The sequence below is a fragment of the Parasteatoda tepidariorum genome, chromosome X2 (assembly GCF_043381705.1).
Source record: "Parasteatoda tepidariorum isolate YZ-2023 chromosome X2, CAS_Ptep_4.0, whole genome shotgun sequence".
Taxonomy (NCBI): domain Eukaryota; kingdom Metazoa; phylum Arthropoda; class Arachnida; order Araneae; family Theridiidae; genus Parasteatoda; species Parasteatoda tepidariorum.
This window is the reverse complement of record NC_092215.1, coordinates 49,633,809-49,651,815: the sequence shown is the minus strand read 5'-3', so window position 1 is coordinate 49,651,815 and position 18,007 is coordinate 49,633,809. Positions and strand designations below refer to the sequence as shown.

Below are 18,007 nucleotides of genomic sequence, written 5' to 3'. Positions count from 1 at the left end.
AAATGAAAACCAAGAAAACGCTTTACTAGCAAACTAATTGTACGCTAACAGGCTAGCTTGGAATGTTTACTAAAATGTTCTTTATTTTATTTATTTATTTATTTTTTGTAAGTACATAAATTGTGTGTTTTATTTTATTTCAAATATTTGAATTTCAGAATGATATAAAGAATTAAATTTTAAAAACATATTAGTTTTTTTTTTTTTAATTTTAAGATTTACGAATTATAAATCTTTAAAAAAATCTGGAAAAAAAATGTGTCATAAAATTTGCGAATTTCAGATTTTTCTGGCAAAGAGACTGAATGTTATCAATTATTATTAATCATTACAACTTATAAAAATCAAATTAAAAAAGAACAAATTATGTACAGCTGCAATAAACAAGCACCGCAGTTCACTAGAGGGCGTGGATATAGAGTACAAACTAGTTACTAGACCAGTGATGTCAACGTTCACCGTGACGTCCGTTTGGTCGAGTGATTGATCTTTCTGCCTTTATATCTATGGGAGAGTCATAGGAGGAGAAGTAAGTAAGTTAAAGTACTTTTTTGTCTTGATTTTAAAATAGAATAAAAACTTTTAAGTTAAAAAACTGCATGGAACTGAAAGCCACGTTGAACACAGTTCTAAAAGTAAGCATCTTGGACAGTTAAAAAAATATTTTTCGACCATTAAATCCGAAATATATTAAGAAAGGGGAAAATATCCCAGTGTATTCTTACACAACTAAGAAGAAGTTTATTTATTTATTTATTTATTTTATTGAAATTACATACATTTGCTGACTTGTGTGCTCAATATAGGCTTATAAGTCATTGTCAAGTAGAAAATACAGATAGAACAATTCAGAGAAAGACATCACAAAGAATACATCCAGGGTTACGGCGGGATTCGAACCCGCTACCTCCACGCTTAACAGAGCGTTTGGACCGACGATACCGCTCGGCCAGGGAGGCCCCCTAAGAAAAAGAGGAGAAGGAACGGGAAAAGGTCAAGACATGGAACCGGTCTTCTCCCCAGATGGCGTATTCGAGCGCTGCGATCGCGAATTAATACATTAATTTTTTAAAGAACTTACTCGACTAATATATTTTAAATTTTAACTTACAAATTGTACGTTAAATGTAAAAGCACCAACAGATGCAGATGCTCAAAAGTCTTCCCGAATGTGCTTGCCGTGTCAATGCGATTGATCTCGAAATTGGTTGGCTGTTAAGACAGTATGCACGTTGATTTCAAGAGAACAGAGATAGTTAATCGGAAGTTTAAAAATTTCCCGAATCTGTTGCATCCCGAAACTAAAAACGGTAAAAATTAAAAATCAACGAGGTAAAAGTGTTTAAAGAAAAATTGAAAGTACGTTTTCGTTATCATGTGATATTGTGTAGTAATATTTTTTGTGTTTAGATTTTTAGCTGACTTAGAATTATTTCTTTCTATTTTTAAGCAGTTAGTGTTCATTGGAAACAAAAAAGTTTTTGAACTATTGATTACGCAACAGGGAGTGGATAACCTGGTTAACCTTTCGAACTCTGTAGAAGACCATTGATTGCCTTAAACTGCTGTCTTCATTTGCTTATAATTTTTAACTTTTTAAGTTCAAATTGTTTTCCCGTGAAAGTACTTATAATTACTAAATTATATTTTTGATTTTTAATAAATTTTTCCTCGTTTAAGATTGTTCCTTGGGATAATCAGTACTCTTAACTTTTAGTTGTTAATTGCTCCTGCTGCATTCTATTCTACATATTTTAGAAATGAAAATGGTTTTAGTTTTCATACTATTAGATAACTCAATTTTATTGATTTAAAAAATTCAAAACCATATATTAAAACATGCGACATAGGTTTCATACCCTCTTCATAGTTTTTTATTTCATTTTCCCCCTAATAGTGATATCTAAAATTGCTCTTCAATTTAAATAATACACTATACTATATTAAACTAAATATTTTATGTACCTCTGTTAAAAAGTATTATGCTACATATTTTTTTATGTAAAAAAATAGTAATAAATAGCATAAATGTTTAAAAAATTTTAAGTTTGGAAAATATTGTTATTTTTTACTTTATGGTAATAAAGTTTTAATTCATACAATCAAATTTTTTTAACTCTTTAATAAATGCAAGAGTAATTAAAATAAAATTTAAGATTTTACTTCATAAATTAGACAAATTACAGTGTTCTCGCTAAGTGTTTTTAGAAGGACGGTCATCCCTGCCAGCTCTTTGATCCAATCCCTGTAAATGCATCCTTTTTGTAAAAATAAGCCCCCATCCCCTAAAATCATGGCCTTTTTAGTTGTATTCCTTTTTTTAAAAAGCTAATTCATTGTTTGAATAATAATTCAAAACAGTTAAATTTGTCTGTGTTTAAAGGTTTAATTCTAATTATTATGACAAACATTTGCTTCGTTAGGATTATTCTTAACTTGTTAAATTTTTATAAGCATCTCTTTTTTCAAGGAGGGAATATTAATAATTTTTGAAATTTTCAGAGTAACTTTTTAACAAAAATAAATAAATATATGCAACTTTAAAGGTTCATTTTCTCATAATTTTCAGTTCAAATTTGATGAAAATCTTTCAAGTTGTTTATAAGTTAATAATTTTTTTTTTTTGTTTACTTTCTTGAAAAAAAATTTTATGTCCAGAAGTTATCTTTAGCATGCCTTTAATTATTTTCATAAACTACAAATTTTTCTCTTATTCTGATTATTAGAGAATTATTTATTGAATTATACATATAAAATAGTATAAGAGGGTAATTTAAAAATTGTTGAGATCAAATTCAGTTATTACATATTATGCATTTTGAAAATTTTTTACAGTGTTGAATGACTGTTGTTTCAAAACTTATAGTGCTCTTTTTTGAGAGGCTGTACCCTGCTCTTTTTTATTTCTAGGGAGAACTCTGAAATTATATTCATGTGATGGACATATTTAAACTCATTTTCCTTAAAGTGTATACAATATACTATACCTATATATGCATCCCTTTTATTATTTGCAATTTATGATACTGCTTTGTACAGAGTACAAAATAAAAATAACACCTAAATAAGTTTTGATCTAATGATAAGATTTTTCATATACTGATTTGTTGTTTTAAGTGTTTGAAAGATTCTTAAAATATGGTATTGAATTTGTGAAGACAATATTTTAAATGATAATATTAAAAATGAAATATTACAACCTGCTTTCTATGAAAAACCTACCTTATTTTTTTGTGTTTTGATTCTTTACTAATACTTTACCGTCATAAATAATTTAAAATGATCTTTAAATGGTTTTATAATTGGACATGATTTTTTGATTCTCATAAGTAGTTTTAGAAATAGAGTGAAAAATGCTAAAAACAAAAGTTATAGGTCTACATTTTTCTTCTGTCTCAACTAGTAAAACAGCATTTTCCCGATTTGAATTATAACTACTCACCATATTTTGAAATTTTAGGGTCAGTAATTCAAATCTATTAAAAAAGAAAATTATATTTAATCATAGAAAGTATGTTTTGTGTGTGATTTCATTGCTGACAATATCATTTACTGAAACTAAATAGCATAGTTAAGTTTAATCTCTTAAAGCATTTAGTGGCCATCTAATACATGAAATTTAAAATCTTTAGAAAGTTATTAAAGTGTTAAGTTTAATATTTTACGCTCTGTTCTTTATGTGATCTATTAATTAACGTTTTGTTAACTTTTCTTCTAGGCATGGAAAAATATACACCTATAGCTGGAGCAATCCTTCTTCCTAATCTTGGGGGCATACTAACTGCTTTTACGACTCGTAAGGATGTGAAAACTTGGTATGAAGTAAGTTAAAATTATTCTAATTGATAAAAAATTAAAATTTCATTTGATGAACGAGAATAATTAGAGATTAGTGTTAATCAACAATATTATTTTATATTTTTAATGTAATAAAATATTATTTATAAAATGAAACAAATTTATGTATAAATATTTATATAATTTATATATTTTGCGAGGACAACTCTTATTTTTTTTTTCCATGTCTATAGACTCATGGCTATTTAAACTATCAAATACCTTATTTTTTATTATATATAAAACTGCTTATTTATATATATATTTATATATATATATATGTATTTGTCTCTTTTTTCAATCAATACAAAATATATAATTTGAATGTTATCAGAAATATTTTTCTAAATTGCGCTATCATATTCAATGCATCCAAAAAAGCTGTAGGAAATAACTTTACTGAAATTTCCGCCGGCGAAAAGTTTCTGTCTTCTTTTTTTTTCTTCCAAGTTTTGTACTGCTTACTTTCATTTTTAAAACTAAAGTAATCAAGTTACGTTTGTTACTTCTTTAGTAATAAGGTAAAGCCTGAAGAAAATTTTAAAATAATTTTTTCAAAAATATCTAAAACTTGCGTCCGCACTTTTTCTTGAACTTACTTTTTCTTTTTCTAAAACTAGAGAACTTTTTTTTTTATCATGGGTAATGAAGATGAGAAGTCCCGAAGAAATTTTCTGACTCTTTATTAATCAACAAGTACTTCGTAAAAAAATTTTAAAATTTTGAACCAAGTTTTATTTTTTTGTTTGAAACTTGAGGTCCTTGCACAAAAATAAAGTTCACCATGCTTGATTTATAGTACATAAAATATCAGAAGTTTAAACAATTAAAAATTGCTGAATTTTAATAAATTTTAGTCACATGAAAGATAACTTTTACATTAATGGTAGCTATATATTTTAGTTGAAAAATTTGATGCAGAAATAGCATAGTTTACTAGCCTATTCAATTGTTATTGGAATATCTTAAAAAAGCTTTAGTTAAATTTAAGTATTGAAGCATTTTTTTTACTCAATAAAAAGTTATTTGTCTTTGAAAAACTTGTTCCATATATTCAGTATCAGTTTATTATTACCACTAATTTCATTTTTTACTTTCCTTTATATTTTAGACTCTGAAGCACCCATCTTGGAGAGTTCCAAATTATGTATTTGCACCAATGTGGACTACATTATATAGTGGAATGGGATATGCTTCATACTTAGTTTGGAAGGAAGGTGGTGGATTTAATGGGGAAGCTAAACTACCTCTGATACTATATGGTTCAAACCTTGCTTTGAATTTGGCATGGCCCCAAATATTTTTTAAATTTCATAAAAAAGGATTGGTAAGAGCAAATTTAATTTTAAAGTTTTTCTCTCTATATTAAATGATATGATTTGTTAGCTTTACCCCAGTGATATTCTGAATTTATTGATTGTTAATGACCTTTTGTTGTTGATGTTTTATAACCTTTTAAAGATTGTTACTTCTATTTTTTGTTTTACAAAATATATTTTCATCATGAAAAATAATCAACTTTTTATGAATTTCCAGAAAGTTATATTTTCTCAAAGAGGCCATTCTGGAGACGGAATTCCATCTTGTTAAAAATATCATAATTCCAAGAATTCAATTTAAAAAAAAAAAAAAAAAAAATCGCAAAAAGGCTTTTATTTTTTTTTTCTTGCAGTAATTACTTCAGGAATAAAAAATTTTCCATTTATTTATTTCTAGAATTTTTAATTAAATTATTTACTGAAGCACAAATGAGGTGATAAGTCACGAAATAAGGTAAAGTCAAGTAGTGAAACAATAGCGAATTGGCTTTTCATTTTCATTGTGAAGCATAAGATAAATTCTTTCTACGGAGAAATGCTGAATCTGGCATCGACCAAGAGAACAAATTTTGTTATCTGCTTAATGGGAAGTTAAATCTGGCTTTGATTGGTGGATCATGAATTGTTTACTTTGCGTCATATATTTTCAGTAACTTTGTTAACATTATACCATATGTTAAAGTTTGTTATTTTTACAATGGAATATATTGGAGCCGTGGTGGCTTGTGGGATAGAGTGCTTGCCTCTCAATGAGATGAACTGGGTTCGAATCCCAGCAATGACTGAATTCCGCACCAGGCTCGCACCGACCCACAGTGCTGGCGTAAAATATCTTCAGTGGTAGACGGATCATGGGTTAGAGTCCCCTTCTTTTCAAGATTACCCTGAGAGGTTCTCATGGTTTTCCTCTCCATGTAATGCAAATGAGGGTTAATTCCATCAAATAGTTCTCCATAAAGAAAAATTTCACTCAATACTTGATCCAGGAGTTCCATTGACTTCTGGATTGGGCTCAAAATTACAAGGCTACAGAGTTGACATTAGTAGTCATAAACTCAAAATTGGGGTTGACTGTTCAATAACAGTTATAAAATAAAATAAATTGGAATATATTGACTCTGATAAACCAACATACAATTTTGGAGTAAAAAAAAAATGTGATGAGAATGGCTCTTAGAAAAAGGTTCAGTTAGCAACAGTAACTCGATAAGGTAACAACAGCCCATCTAGGATCAAAGAAAGAAAGTATTGCTTCTTCCAGAGAGATTTTTTTCTTCCTTTTTGACAATGGGAGGCTATAAGAATTGGGTTGAAAAGCTCATCAGAAAAAAAAAATGAACATTTGTTTAAAACAGATGGGGATCTAGTACATAAATTTTTCAATGCTGCTAAGATTTTCTTCTGTTCTTTTTTTTTTTTTTTTTTTTTTTTTTTTTTTTTNTTTTTCTTTCTTTTCTTTTTTTTTTTTTTTTTTTTTTTTTTTGAGTAATTGGTGAAGAAATCTCAAATAATGTATTTTATAACATCACCAAAAGCTGAATGCTTGTTTGCTGAGCTTCAACAGTTATTAAATTTCAAAACTGATTTGCAAATTCTTTGCTTAATTTTAATTGACAATAGATTTTTGCAAATGCTGACAACTTGTGATAAACTTGTTTGTATAAAGGATCCATTGTTGATATTTTATGCTGCAAGTTTTCATTTGGAGAAAGAAGAAAAGAAATTCAGTTTTAATTAGCTTCTGAAACTGAAAGTCAAACGTTATCAATAGAAGACATTCAACTATCTATCAAAAAACAAAAGAAATCGAATGCTAATCAATCTAGAAAAGATGAATTTATTATTTTTGTTTGATTGGAATGAAAAGTTTGATGAAAATTTCCTTAAAACAAAAAAAGTCTCAGATAAAAATATTCATTGTTTAGGTTTTTCTCTAATATAAGGGGACTGTGCTCAATGCCCATTCATGAGTGATATGCATTGTCTGTAAAAAAAAAATTATTTCCACTTTTTTAATTTCAAACTCTTACTTATAGAGTTATGCATTTATTTGCAGCAAAGTATTTCTAGTATGAAATTGCAATGCCTGTAAATAAAATTACCTGTTTTGTTTTGGAGTTGTAATGCTACTGGTAGGTTTCCCCTACACAAATTTTTTGTTTCTTACATTTTTATTGTAGAATTTTATCTTCTTTTAATAAGTTAGCAAGGTTTTCAAACGTGATGAACCAATTCTCCATTGAATACACAATGAGTTATTTGATTTTATTAAATAATATCAAGTTCTTTTAAGAAGCCTTCTGTTTAGAGATCTAAAGAACTGGAATCAAAAGTTGTGTTCCCTGAAAATAAAATGGATCCACTATGTGTTGAGCTTACAGAGGCTAATGTAGAAAGTGTTACAATGAAAACTGATTGCCAAAACAAAAGCTTCATCTTCCTTAAAAGGGAAAGAAGTTTAAAAAAAAAAAAAGCTAATAAAAAACTGAATGTGTTTCAAAGAAATTTTTTTTCTGAAGGAATAAAATACTATTTGAACACTGGTTTCTATGTAGTGGGTCCTTATTTAAAGAGCATTTTGTGGTAATATTTATATATTATATTGTGGTGAATTTATATTGTTTATGGTACTTTGTGTATGTTAAAGAATCTATAATACTCATAGTTGTAAGTAATTGCTTAATATTATAAGGAAATTAAAGCTACTTACTGTAAATCCTTAGAATCACATTAATTTATTTTATTTACTTTTATTTTATTGCTATTCTGAATTAGTTAAATGTTATGTAAGTTTTTTTTCTTCATATTAATGGTAGAAATATTGTCATTTACATCACGCTTATTGAAATATTCAAGAATGATATTTGATCGCCAAGAGTGGCACTCCTGTATTTTTCCATGTTCATCCCTGCAAGGATAATTTTATTCTATAATTTTAAAATATTGTAAATAAAGTCTGTATAAAAGTTTATACTGTGCCTGGAATTATATATAATCTAAAAGACAACTGAGTTATTTATGATATGAAGCAAATCTTGTGAATCTTGCATCCCTGAATATTTTTTTATATACTACTTTTCTTGAAAATCAGTATTACTTATTTATTTTTGTCATTTTTAAAGGTTCAGCACATTAACTGTAATAGCTTGGACATATACTCTGTTGTTAGATAATAATCAGTAGGCTCTTTTTAAATCTTTCCATTAAAAGATGTACCTTGCTTAGATATATGTGGATCTCCAGTCATCTTACTTTTTTTCTGCATCAGGCTTAGTTTATAGCATAGTTTGATCAGTTTATCTAGATTTTATTCTGTTAATGGTTAGTATAATGAAAGTAAAAGTACTTAACGGTTTTTTGTGATTAGCCTCTACATTCTACTGATTTTTTAAAAGGTTTAAACTCTGTTTATTCAAAAAATGGGGAAGTTCAAACTAATAATAAATCCTTTAGAACTTTCTACTGTCCACAGTGTTAAATTTTGTCATAAACTTAAAATATATTTCTATACTATATTTTTTATTAATTTAACTGAGTTTAATAGAATAGAAATCAGGACTTTACTAATCTTAAGTAACTAAAGAAAAAATAACAATAAAAAGGACAGAATGTTAAAAGGTTATTAATGGTATTCACTCTGACTATCCTAAATATTCTTCCATTCTTTGCTGATTCCATGAATCAATAATCAATACATAAAACTGCTTTTTATTAAGAAAAATTAAAATAATTTATTTCTGGATTATTAATTCAGTTTAAGTAATTTAAACCTTCTTTAAACCTAGTCTCAAAATTTTACTACATGTTGGATACAGAGCTTTTTTTTTTCCTTTTTAAGCAATCTGTAGAGTTCTATATGCAGGGTATCTGCACACGTGGATAGTCATGAGAAATCATGGAAAGTCATGAATTTCGGTAGTGAACGGAATTTTTCTTGATTTTCACTATTTTTTTTAAAAAAAAATCATGGAAAGTCATGATTTAGGTCGCAGAATATCTAACTTTTAAAATGGAACTTACCCCCCCCCCCCTTATTTCATGGTCTTTCGAATATCTGAATTTGTAACAAAATCATCAGTCAGTCATATTTTATCATGTTTTTTTTTAAAAAATTAAGGTGTTCTTTCAAAAAATGAAAGAAAAAAACATTTCTGGAGCAAATTATCTTTTAAACTTATGTGATTTCAGAATTTTAGTTATTTATTTTATTTTATCAGTTTCAAATTCTGAAGCAGGTCAGTTATTGGCTAATTTTTTTTTAATTCCGAAATGAGAACAGAAAAATCAGGAGTATTTCTTTCCTTTCCGATGAACAAGAAAAGTATCTTTGGAATATAATTCTGCAAAAAAATAAAAAATTTAAAAAAAATTATTTGCTTATGTATTTTTTTCAGCTATTTTATTGCTTCAACTCTTTCTTTACTCAGTTTTGTTAATTTCGAATCTATAAACGTAAAGATACAGAGTATAACAGTTTTGGTTATACCTATCATTTCAATTAATGTTATTATGCTTTTTTAAATTTATTGTTTTTTTGTCGTAGAAAATAGTAACTTTTTTAAGTCATGAAAAATTCTTGGAATTAGTCATGGAAAGTCAGGAATTTGAAAATCTAAAATGTAACAGATACCCTGTATATGCATTTTAAAGGATCATAAATCTGGTCATTAGAAAAACTTTTTTAATCCTATATAACTACAGTATCAAATAATAAAATATAATAAATAAATAGTTAAATGTAAAAGAATTACAAATTTTGGTGTAGTTGAAATCTATTATATTGTCATCCTAACATCAAATTTACTATTTAAATTACTAAGTAATTTTTATGTAGTATTTGTTTTTTTCTAACTATTCTAATTTGATGCATTTAAGTTAAATAATATTTGCAATGATTTTTTTAACACTGCTTATTTTGAATAATTTGGATTTATACATATTTTCCTTTGAGTTTAATTAATTTGAAAATAATTAATTCTTTACATAGGTATCAAACATTTAAATGTCAAGACTCTTTTTATTTTTCCCTAATTATTGTTGAATTAAAAAATTCTACATTCCTTTAATTTTTTGTATAAATGTCAGATATTCTATTGCATATCTATTGTAAATGTATTGCGTTAATGGAAATGTTTTGTGTATCGATTACATATATATCATAAATTAATGTTGCTATAGTGAAAAGTTAAGCTTTAAAATTATCTTATTTTTAATCACATTTTAAAATTGAGATAAAATTGAAAATATTTTTTAACAGGTTTATACTATATTTTTTTCTACTTTTATTTTTCTTTAAAAAAATGCAACATTGCATTTAATGCTACCAGATCATTGCAGAGAACCACAGATATCATACTTGGACGCTTGTGCAAGTTAATTATGGAGTGTTGCTTTGTTTGCTTGATATTTATTATATATAAAACACAAAATGTTTTTCTGTAATTTTCATTTTGTACATTAATCAATTCATTTATTTTAACATAGGCTCTTGCTGAAATACTTGTCTTGTGGGGTAGCATTGGAGCTTGCACTTATGCTTTTTATCCAATTAGTAAAACTGCTGCATATCTTATGTTGCCTTATTGGGCCTGGGTGACATTGGCATCAGCTTTGACTTATAGCATCTGGAGAGATAACAAAGACAAAGAAGATTAAAATATGCATTGATTTTATACTCATACATTTTCATTGTTGAATAGATTATATACGATATTATATATACATTAATTTTTTTAAAGAAAACAATATTGTTTAATGTTATGCATTTATGAGCTATAGGCAGCATGCTATGTATTTTTATATTTCTATATTAAAAAAAATATTTTTTTTCCGAAAATAAAATAATTTTTGGTCATACATGGTTCTGCTGTAATTTTTTTTTCCTAAATAAATAGTTGTTAAAGTTAACAAAAATGGTTAGCATTAGTTTGTTAATGAGTTTTTTTCCCCCGTTAGGAATTCAATTATTGTTTTATTATATTGGATAAATCTGTTCATTCTAACTCTGAGAAAAGACCTTTTGTTATGTAAGCATTAAAATTCACTAAGAATTTTCCAAATGTGTTTACCATTAAATCTTTCGAATAAGTTGTTACAGAATGCTGGTTCAAACATGAGTTCATTATCATTGAACATTTATTTTGTGATTGTTTTCCTCATTCGACATATTTTCTCAAAGGCTAAGAAATTCAATCATTAATATATTCCTGAAAAGGAAAAAAGAAAGTCTCATAAAAATATTAATTGTTTAGGTTTTTATCTAATATAATATGCACAATGCCCATTCATGAGCAATTTGCATTTTCTTTAAAAAAATTACTTTCACTTTATTAATTTCAAAGTGTTACTTATAGAATTAGTTATGCCTTTATTTACAGCTTTACTCACATGAAACTTAGTTTACTTTATTTGCAGCTAAGTATTTCTAGTATAAAACTGCAATATGTGTAAAAAAAAAAAGGTTTGTGTTTTGGAGTTGTAATGCTACTAATGGGTTCCCCTACACAATATTTTTTTCTCAGTGAGCATATCTAGACCAATATTTTTAAAATATGAGACAAGAACACTATGAAGAGACATTTGAGAATTTATAATCATTCATTTTATTTTAATTAATAGATTTTAATTTTGGTTATTTTAACATAAATTAATAATGGTGATACAAAGGCAGTATTTAGAAAAAGTACTAAATTGGAATATTGTATACACTTACTGAATAACAACATTAAAATGAAATTTGTCTTAATAATACAAGAAAATAACTCACTATCTCACAATAATTTTATTTCAAGTTTAGTTAAATGTTATTTTTATTTATAAAGTGAATTTAAAAATATCTTATAAAATATAAAAATAATTTTATAGAAATTCATGTAGTAAGGTAACTTTTTTGAATGAAGGGCTAAGTGCCTAAGTATTTGAATATTTGTTGACTGCAAATATGATCATTTTAATGTAAGCATAAGTGTTTTAGACATCAGTCTACAATCTTTTCATCTGTGAACTTAGTGATTTAGTTTCATTAAGTTTAATTCTTTTAAATAATTATAATTCTTTTTATCAGTTAACTTAGTAATGTATTTATATTATATTATATGTAGTAAATAAAATTAAATTCTTTTAAAAGTTGACTTTAAAAACTGAAGAAAACCAAACTGATACTTTTCAAAATAAAAATATTTCCTTTTTATCAAAAAAAACTGCAAATTAAATATTTTGATTAAAGAAATCGTAAGGGGTCTAAAATGATTTAAAATAAAACAAATGTATTATAGCTCAAAGTAAGATCAAACATTCAGTTAGGATTAAGTTCAATATATTTTAACCTTAGGGCATAAATATTTAGTGAATTGTAAGAGATTTTATGAATGTTAAATGTTAAGACGTTTTTTTTAATTACTGTTTTAAGCTATCAAAAATTGGAAACAAGCTCAAAAAAAATTGTAAACAGTTAAAAAATCATCGTCAAATTTCACGTTTTGTAATAATGTTGTATTAAAAAATCGAGACAAAAATAAAAGAAAGAAAAAAACGTGGAAAATAAATAATGGCAATTTTAAAAAAAGAATGTAAACTAACATGGATGGACGTTGAACTTGACTGAAATCAAGCACGTCAAAGTTACTGATTAAAATGCCTGATTTTTGAAAATTGCAAGTCGCTTAATACCGGATTAAAAATATCAGGATTTTCGAAACCCCGTTTAAAAGCCTAGCAGCAACTGTTGAAAGAATAATTTTTAAAAAAAAATTTCTTAGATTTACAGTGAAATAGGCATGAATAAGTGCACGTGTAAACGCACGATTCAACTGTCGTATTAACACATATTTAAAAAAAATCGGTATTTTCAAAACCTAATGGAAATGCGTAGTTCCGAAATCAAACTATAGAAAAATTAGGATTACTATTACCTATTAGTGATTATTATTTGCACGGTTCGAAATTCGCGAGTCGTTATAATATCGTATTAAAAAGATCTTGATTTTAAGAAAGACGTGGAAATCCGACAGTAACCTCCGAAAACGTGATCGAAAAGTCACGTGGATTAAGCATGAAATGAACTCAAATAAAGAGCTTTTAAAGTGATAACAAAAATTCGAAATTCACGCATAATAATTTTGTCGTTATATATATTTAATTTTGTCGTAATATATGCATGTAATATATTATTTCTGGATAGTGAGCCCCCCTTCCCCTCCGAGGGGCTTACGGGGGTGTTATTTGCGCCACTGCTTTTTCTTAACTCAAAACTGGCATACGTTTTAATTTTAAATTGGAACTAAAGTGTTAAAATTTAAAACGACAAAAGGGTGTATTTTGAGACACACGTATAATCTAGTTGTTCTTCTACTTTTGCCCCTCAAACAAAAATTTGTGTCAAAAGGGGGAAAAAATCACAGCTGTTCAATTACATTATTAAAATTTTAAGAGGCTTTTCTTCTTCCTATAGAATTATGCTTTTGATCCTCGTTTAAGTTTTTAAAAATAAACTTTTGATGGAAATTTACTCTATTTGACTGTATTTTTCGATACGCATAAAATACAAGGTTGCCACCAATCATAATTTGAGATATAAAAGTATGGTAATTAAGATAAATTATTTTTTTCCGACAAAATTTTGCCAATAAAACTCTGCAATGAATAGTTTTTCTTTGGTAGTTAAATAGTATACAGTTGCTTGTTTTTAGATTTATGATAAGTATCTTATTAAAAATCAGAAAATATTGAAAGACTTTTTCATCAGTTTTAACTGTAAAAAGGAAGTGAGTCATTACATAAGCTTTTTCTGCATAAAATTGATTGTTTAAGAAATTTTTTGATTGGGTGAATTCATAACAAAAATAAATAAATAAACTCTAATGATTGAAATAGTTGGTTCTAAAAGAGTTTATAAACCTTGAAGTTTAATCTTGATCTTTTGCATCTTTCTTTAATCATTTAATTCTCCACGGATAAACTATTAAATGGTCAAATTCAAAGATTTTTCTATTAAGAAACAAAATCTCAAGTTATTGAAATCATGGACTGAGTCATTTTAAGGTATTGGGCACATGCCCAGAGCTCCAACCCTTTAAAGGCTCCATTTTTTCAAAAATTTTATTACTATTTTAAGGGGGGGGGATTTGAGTCAAATTTTTTTTAGTTATTTTTTAAGCAATTTTTGTTATAAATAATTTGAGACTTTCTTTGAAAATAATCTTCTATTTTTAATAATCAAATATTTGAAAAAGGACCCAAATAAGCTTATACCCAGATAAATCTGTCCTTAAGTGAAATGATAAACTTTTTGGAATCATCAAAATTTATTGCTTTGAAAGCTCAAAAGCTGAGATGCTAATAATGCGTGAACCTAGGATGTTAATGTTTGATTGGAAAAATATTAAACATTTAGAAACTACGTAGCGAAAATTCGTTAAAAACTGTGCAAGTTATGAGTATTTAAGCTAGTTCTTTTATACACGCATGCACTGAAAATATTTTAAACAGTTTTATTATAATTTTGTAGTGAATCCTATTTGGCAACTAATAAAAAAATTTGATTAGAATGTCCTAAAAAATGTTCAAAAGTTTCAAGTAAATTTTCTTAGTAGTTTTTGTACTTCTCTGAAGAAAGCTCAAAACGATCGTGGGTATTTCACAAATTTTATTCTGTATCATAAGACAAAACTTAATAACAAATGATAATACTTTACAATAATTGTCCGGAAAAAAACTTTGATGGTATAGAGAAAGAAAACATGTTTATATGCCAATCTCATTTTTAATAAATCTTGTTTAATAGTACAAGATGAAATTTGTGGATAACCCCTTATCGTTTTTAGCTTTCTTTTAAAAAGTACGAAAACTACTTAGAAAATTTGTTGAAACTTTTTAAATTTTTAAGATTTTCAGATCAATTTTTTTTTTATTAATTGCCAAATACAATTCATTACAAAATTGTGAAAAAACTTTTTAAAATTTTTTTAGTGCATGCGCAATATAAAAAAACTAGCTTAAACCATTATTCTTACTTTTATGTTCTAGCTTAAACATGTTTGGGTATTAAATTTGTGAAGCAAAAAAATGTATGCATGCATGTTTTAAAAACAATTTTTTGCTTCACAAATTTAATACCCAAATATGAATTTCAATTTAAATCTGTATTATGTTCGAAACAATTTCCATCTGCCTGATTGTACTTTAACTCGGTTGTATAATTTTAAAAAACTACCTTTCAAGTGAAATCTTATCTAAGTATCTTCTAAATCTTATCTAAATATCTTATTTAAATATCTTCTAGACTGAATCTAAAATTACAAAGCAAAGGAGTTGAACATTGATTGCCTTAAACTTATTTAAATATCTAAATCATTTATTTTTTAATTTTGTGTATTTTTTCTGTAAATGTGTTATGCTTTTTCGTTAGATATAAAAAAAGCAATAAATATGAATGCATGTTATGATAAAATACTATTGTATTATTATTTTTCTTAGTATTTTTAATACTGTTCTTTTAAACGAAATCAAATTTCAAAATTTTTCGCTCGTTCTATTTAGTTTAAGTCCATATAGATACAAATAACACTATTCTTGAAATAACTGATCGCGAGATATTAAATGGACAAAGGTATTATGGTCTCAGGGCAAAACTTATTGCGGACCCTTCTTTAAAACACAGTTAGTTTTTATTTCATATTTTGTAAAAATCTTCACAAAAAAAAGTTTTTTTATTTTATTTTTTATATTTGGAATATCTATTTTCCTAAACGTACTAAAACTTTTATTTGTTTTATTAATGTTTATTTCCGATGAAAATTATATTATTAATCACTTTCTCAATACATATAAAAGAACTCTGCATTTTTTTTTTTTTTTTTTAATCAATAAATGAACACTACACTTATTATAAGAAATTTCAACACGGACCCTCCGTAGTTCTACATCCTGGAACCATGTCCCTCTCCCATTTCTTTTAAATGGCTTTAAATGTTCATGAGTTCATCGTAAGCATCAAAATGAAAAAAGGCAAAATAACTAGATGTAATAAATGAGATGTTCTATAAATAAGAAGATAAATCACATAAGTGTTTCCTCTCTTATCTTATTAAAGAGTAGTTATTCGATCCTGCTAAAAAAAAAGAGACATAAATTAGAAAGAAAAAAAAGATGAATTACATAGAAGTATTTAGAAATGTTTTATAGTAGTAATGGAATCTAATTTTATTTGGTAGCAAGTTCCAAGTAATCTCTTTAAATTTTATAACACTATGTGATTTAATCAAATGAAAACCTAAATATAAATGCAGTAGGAAATTCATGAAGGGATTGCTTCGGTAACTCGTTAAAGGTCACTGAATATTAATCATGATAGAGTTTTTTTAATTCTCTGAAGACATTATCACGTGCCGTTAATAATACTTTTATTCATATCCTTTCAACTCAACCCTTAAAAATAAAAATATGATACCAAGCGGAAGCGAAAGGAAGTTTTTTTTTTTTAAAAAGAAAGAAACATTCGTTCTCATCAATTTCCGATTACAATTTGTTCCAATTTCGATTCCCAGATAAAAAAAAAATATTTTATTTGCAAAAAAGAACCAAGGGAAAAAAGAAAACGATTCTTAACAGCTTTAACTGTCTTGCTCTTACTTAAAATTTATTATCTGAAATTTGTTTTTGTTTACTTACAGATAAAAATGGGAATAAAAATACCTTTTGCAAACATTTTTTTAAAAATAATAATACTTCGGTCCTGGATCAATCACAAATGTGAAGATCAATCTCGTGACAATGTTGCCAACAAACTGCAAATACTGCCTTTAAAATTCCAAAGATAGGGAGTTATTATTATTATTTTCTTTTCCTTTCAATTGTTGGAGTTCTTGCAAAATCAGTAAATAATTTTGCTGTAAAAATTATTAAAATAGAGAAAACCTTCGATTAGCAAAATTTATTTCTGGTTAAAAAATAACTTAAAATAATTTTATTATACTATACAACCCTTATGTCATACGGTCTTTTTTAAAAATGAACTAAAATTTTAAACAATTTTGTAAGTTTTTGTTTTCTGTTTAAGATTGCTTGTTCTTACTTAAAAATCTTAATTATTCTAAAATTTTTATTCTGCATTAAAAATAAGAAAAGACTATAACTATTGTGCGCAGTGGTTCAGAGAAAATGCGCTCTCTTCGTTTTTCAGAAAACATTGCTTCAAAACTTACTTTTCCTTAAGAAACGGTATTATTTTTCTTTATTTATTTTGGAACTTTATTGATTTAAAAGTTCTCTCTTTTTATTATTTTTTTAACTGTCCGGTTTAAAAAAATCGGGCGAATCAGGCTGGGCTATTATGAGGTTATTTATGTGTGCGATATGATCGGCTATTTATGAGTGCTGCAGTAATGAAAATTTCGGTAGTTTTTCAAATGTATATACTTACTTACTGTATCTCTAATAGATTAAGAGAGATTGAAATGTAAACTTGACTAAAAAAAAGAAGCAAAACGATAATGAAGAATTACGAGGAAAAAAAATCCGGAAGTAATATGACCATGAATGAGTCAAGCTGGTTTTTCGATATCTTTTCACATAATATCAATTCAAAGAAGTCTCATGTTTGTTTGTTTTTTTAATAAACCTTTCAGAATCTTTCTTATAAATGAAATCTGCATTTGTTTACTGTCTCTTCCCTTTAAAGGGTCACTAATTTCTTGTAATATGATAAAATGCTTGAATATTTTTTGGATTGTTATGAGCTTATCTCAAGAATCGGGGGGGGGGCCCTAAACCCACACACACACACACACACACACATACACACACACACACACCCAAACACACACACACACACACACACACACACACACACACAC

At 26.7% G+C, this 18,007-nt stretch overlaps 1 protein-coding gene and 1 long non-coding RNA gene across 3 annotated transcripts; one reads left to right on the top strand and one right to left on the bottom strand.

Annotated features, from left to right (window-relative positions):
• Nucleotides 1-1,153: 1,153 nt before the first annotated feature.
• Nucleotides 1,154-11,012, top strand: LOC107437404 (translocator protein). 2 transcript variants are annotated; one of them, XM_016049402.3, is made up of 4 exons: nt 1,154-1,359; nt 3,719-3,822; nt 4,949-5,164; nt 10,641-11,012. In XM_016049402.3, the coding sequence occupies exons 2-4, from the start codon at nt 3,721-3,723 to the stop codon at nt 10,809-10,811; spliced, it is 489 nt and encodes a 162-aa protein (XP_015904888.1). In that variant the 5' UTR covers nt 1,154-1,359; nt 3,719-3,720; the 3' UTR covers nt 10,812-11,012. The 2 variants fall into 2 exon arrangements, with proteins under 2 accessions (XP_015904888.1, XP_015904889.1); XM_016049403.3 differs by lacking the exon at nt 1,154-1,359 and adding an exon at nt 1,466-1,623.
• LOC139427229 (uncharacterized) lies at nt 10,422-16,944 on the bottom strand. The gene is made up of 2 exons (XR_011638367.1): nt 16,824-16,944; nt 10,422-10,780 (listed from the first exon to the last, which is right to left on the bottom strand). It is a non-coding gene; the product is annotated as an uncharacterized lncRNA (long non-coding RNA).
• Between the last annotated feature and the right edge of the window lie 1,063 nt (nt 16,945-18,007).

Coding starts and splice junctions, on each gene's coding strand:
- LOC107437404 (XM_016049402.3), top strand. CDS start 3,721: ATGGAAAAATATACACCTATAGCTGGAGCAATCCTTCTTCCTAATCTT. Junction 3,823..4,948: donor ATGTGAAAACTTGGTATGAA/GTAAGTTAAAAT, acceptor TTTATATTTTAG/ACTCTGAAGCACCCATCTTG. Junction 5,165..10,640: donor AATTTCATAAAAAAGGATTG/GTAAGAGCAAAT, acceptor ATTTTAACATAG/GCTCTTGCTGAAATACTTGT.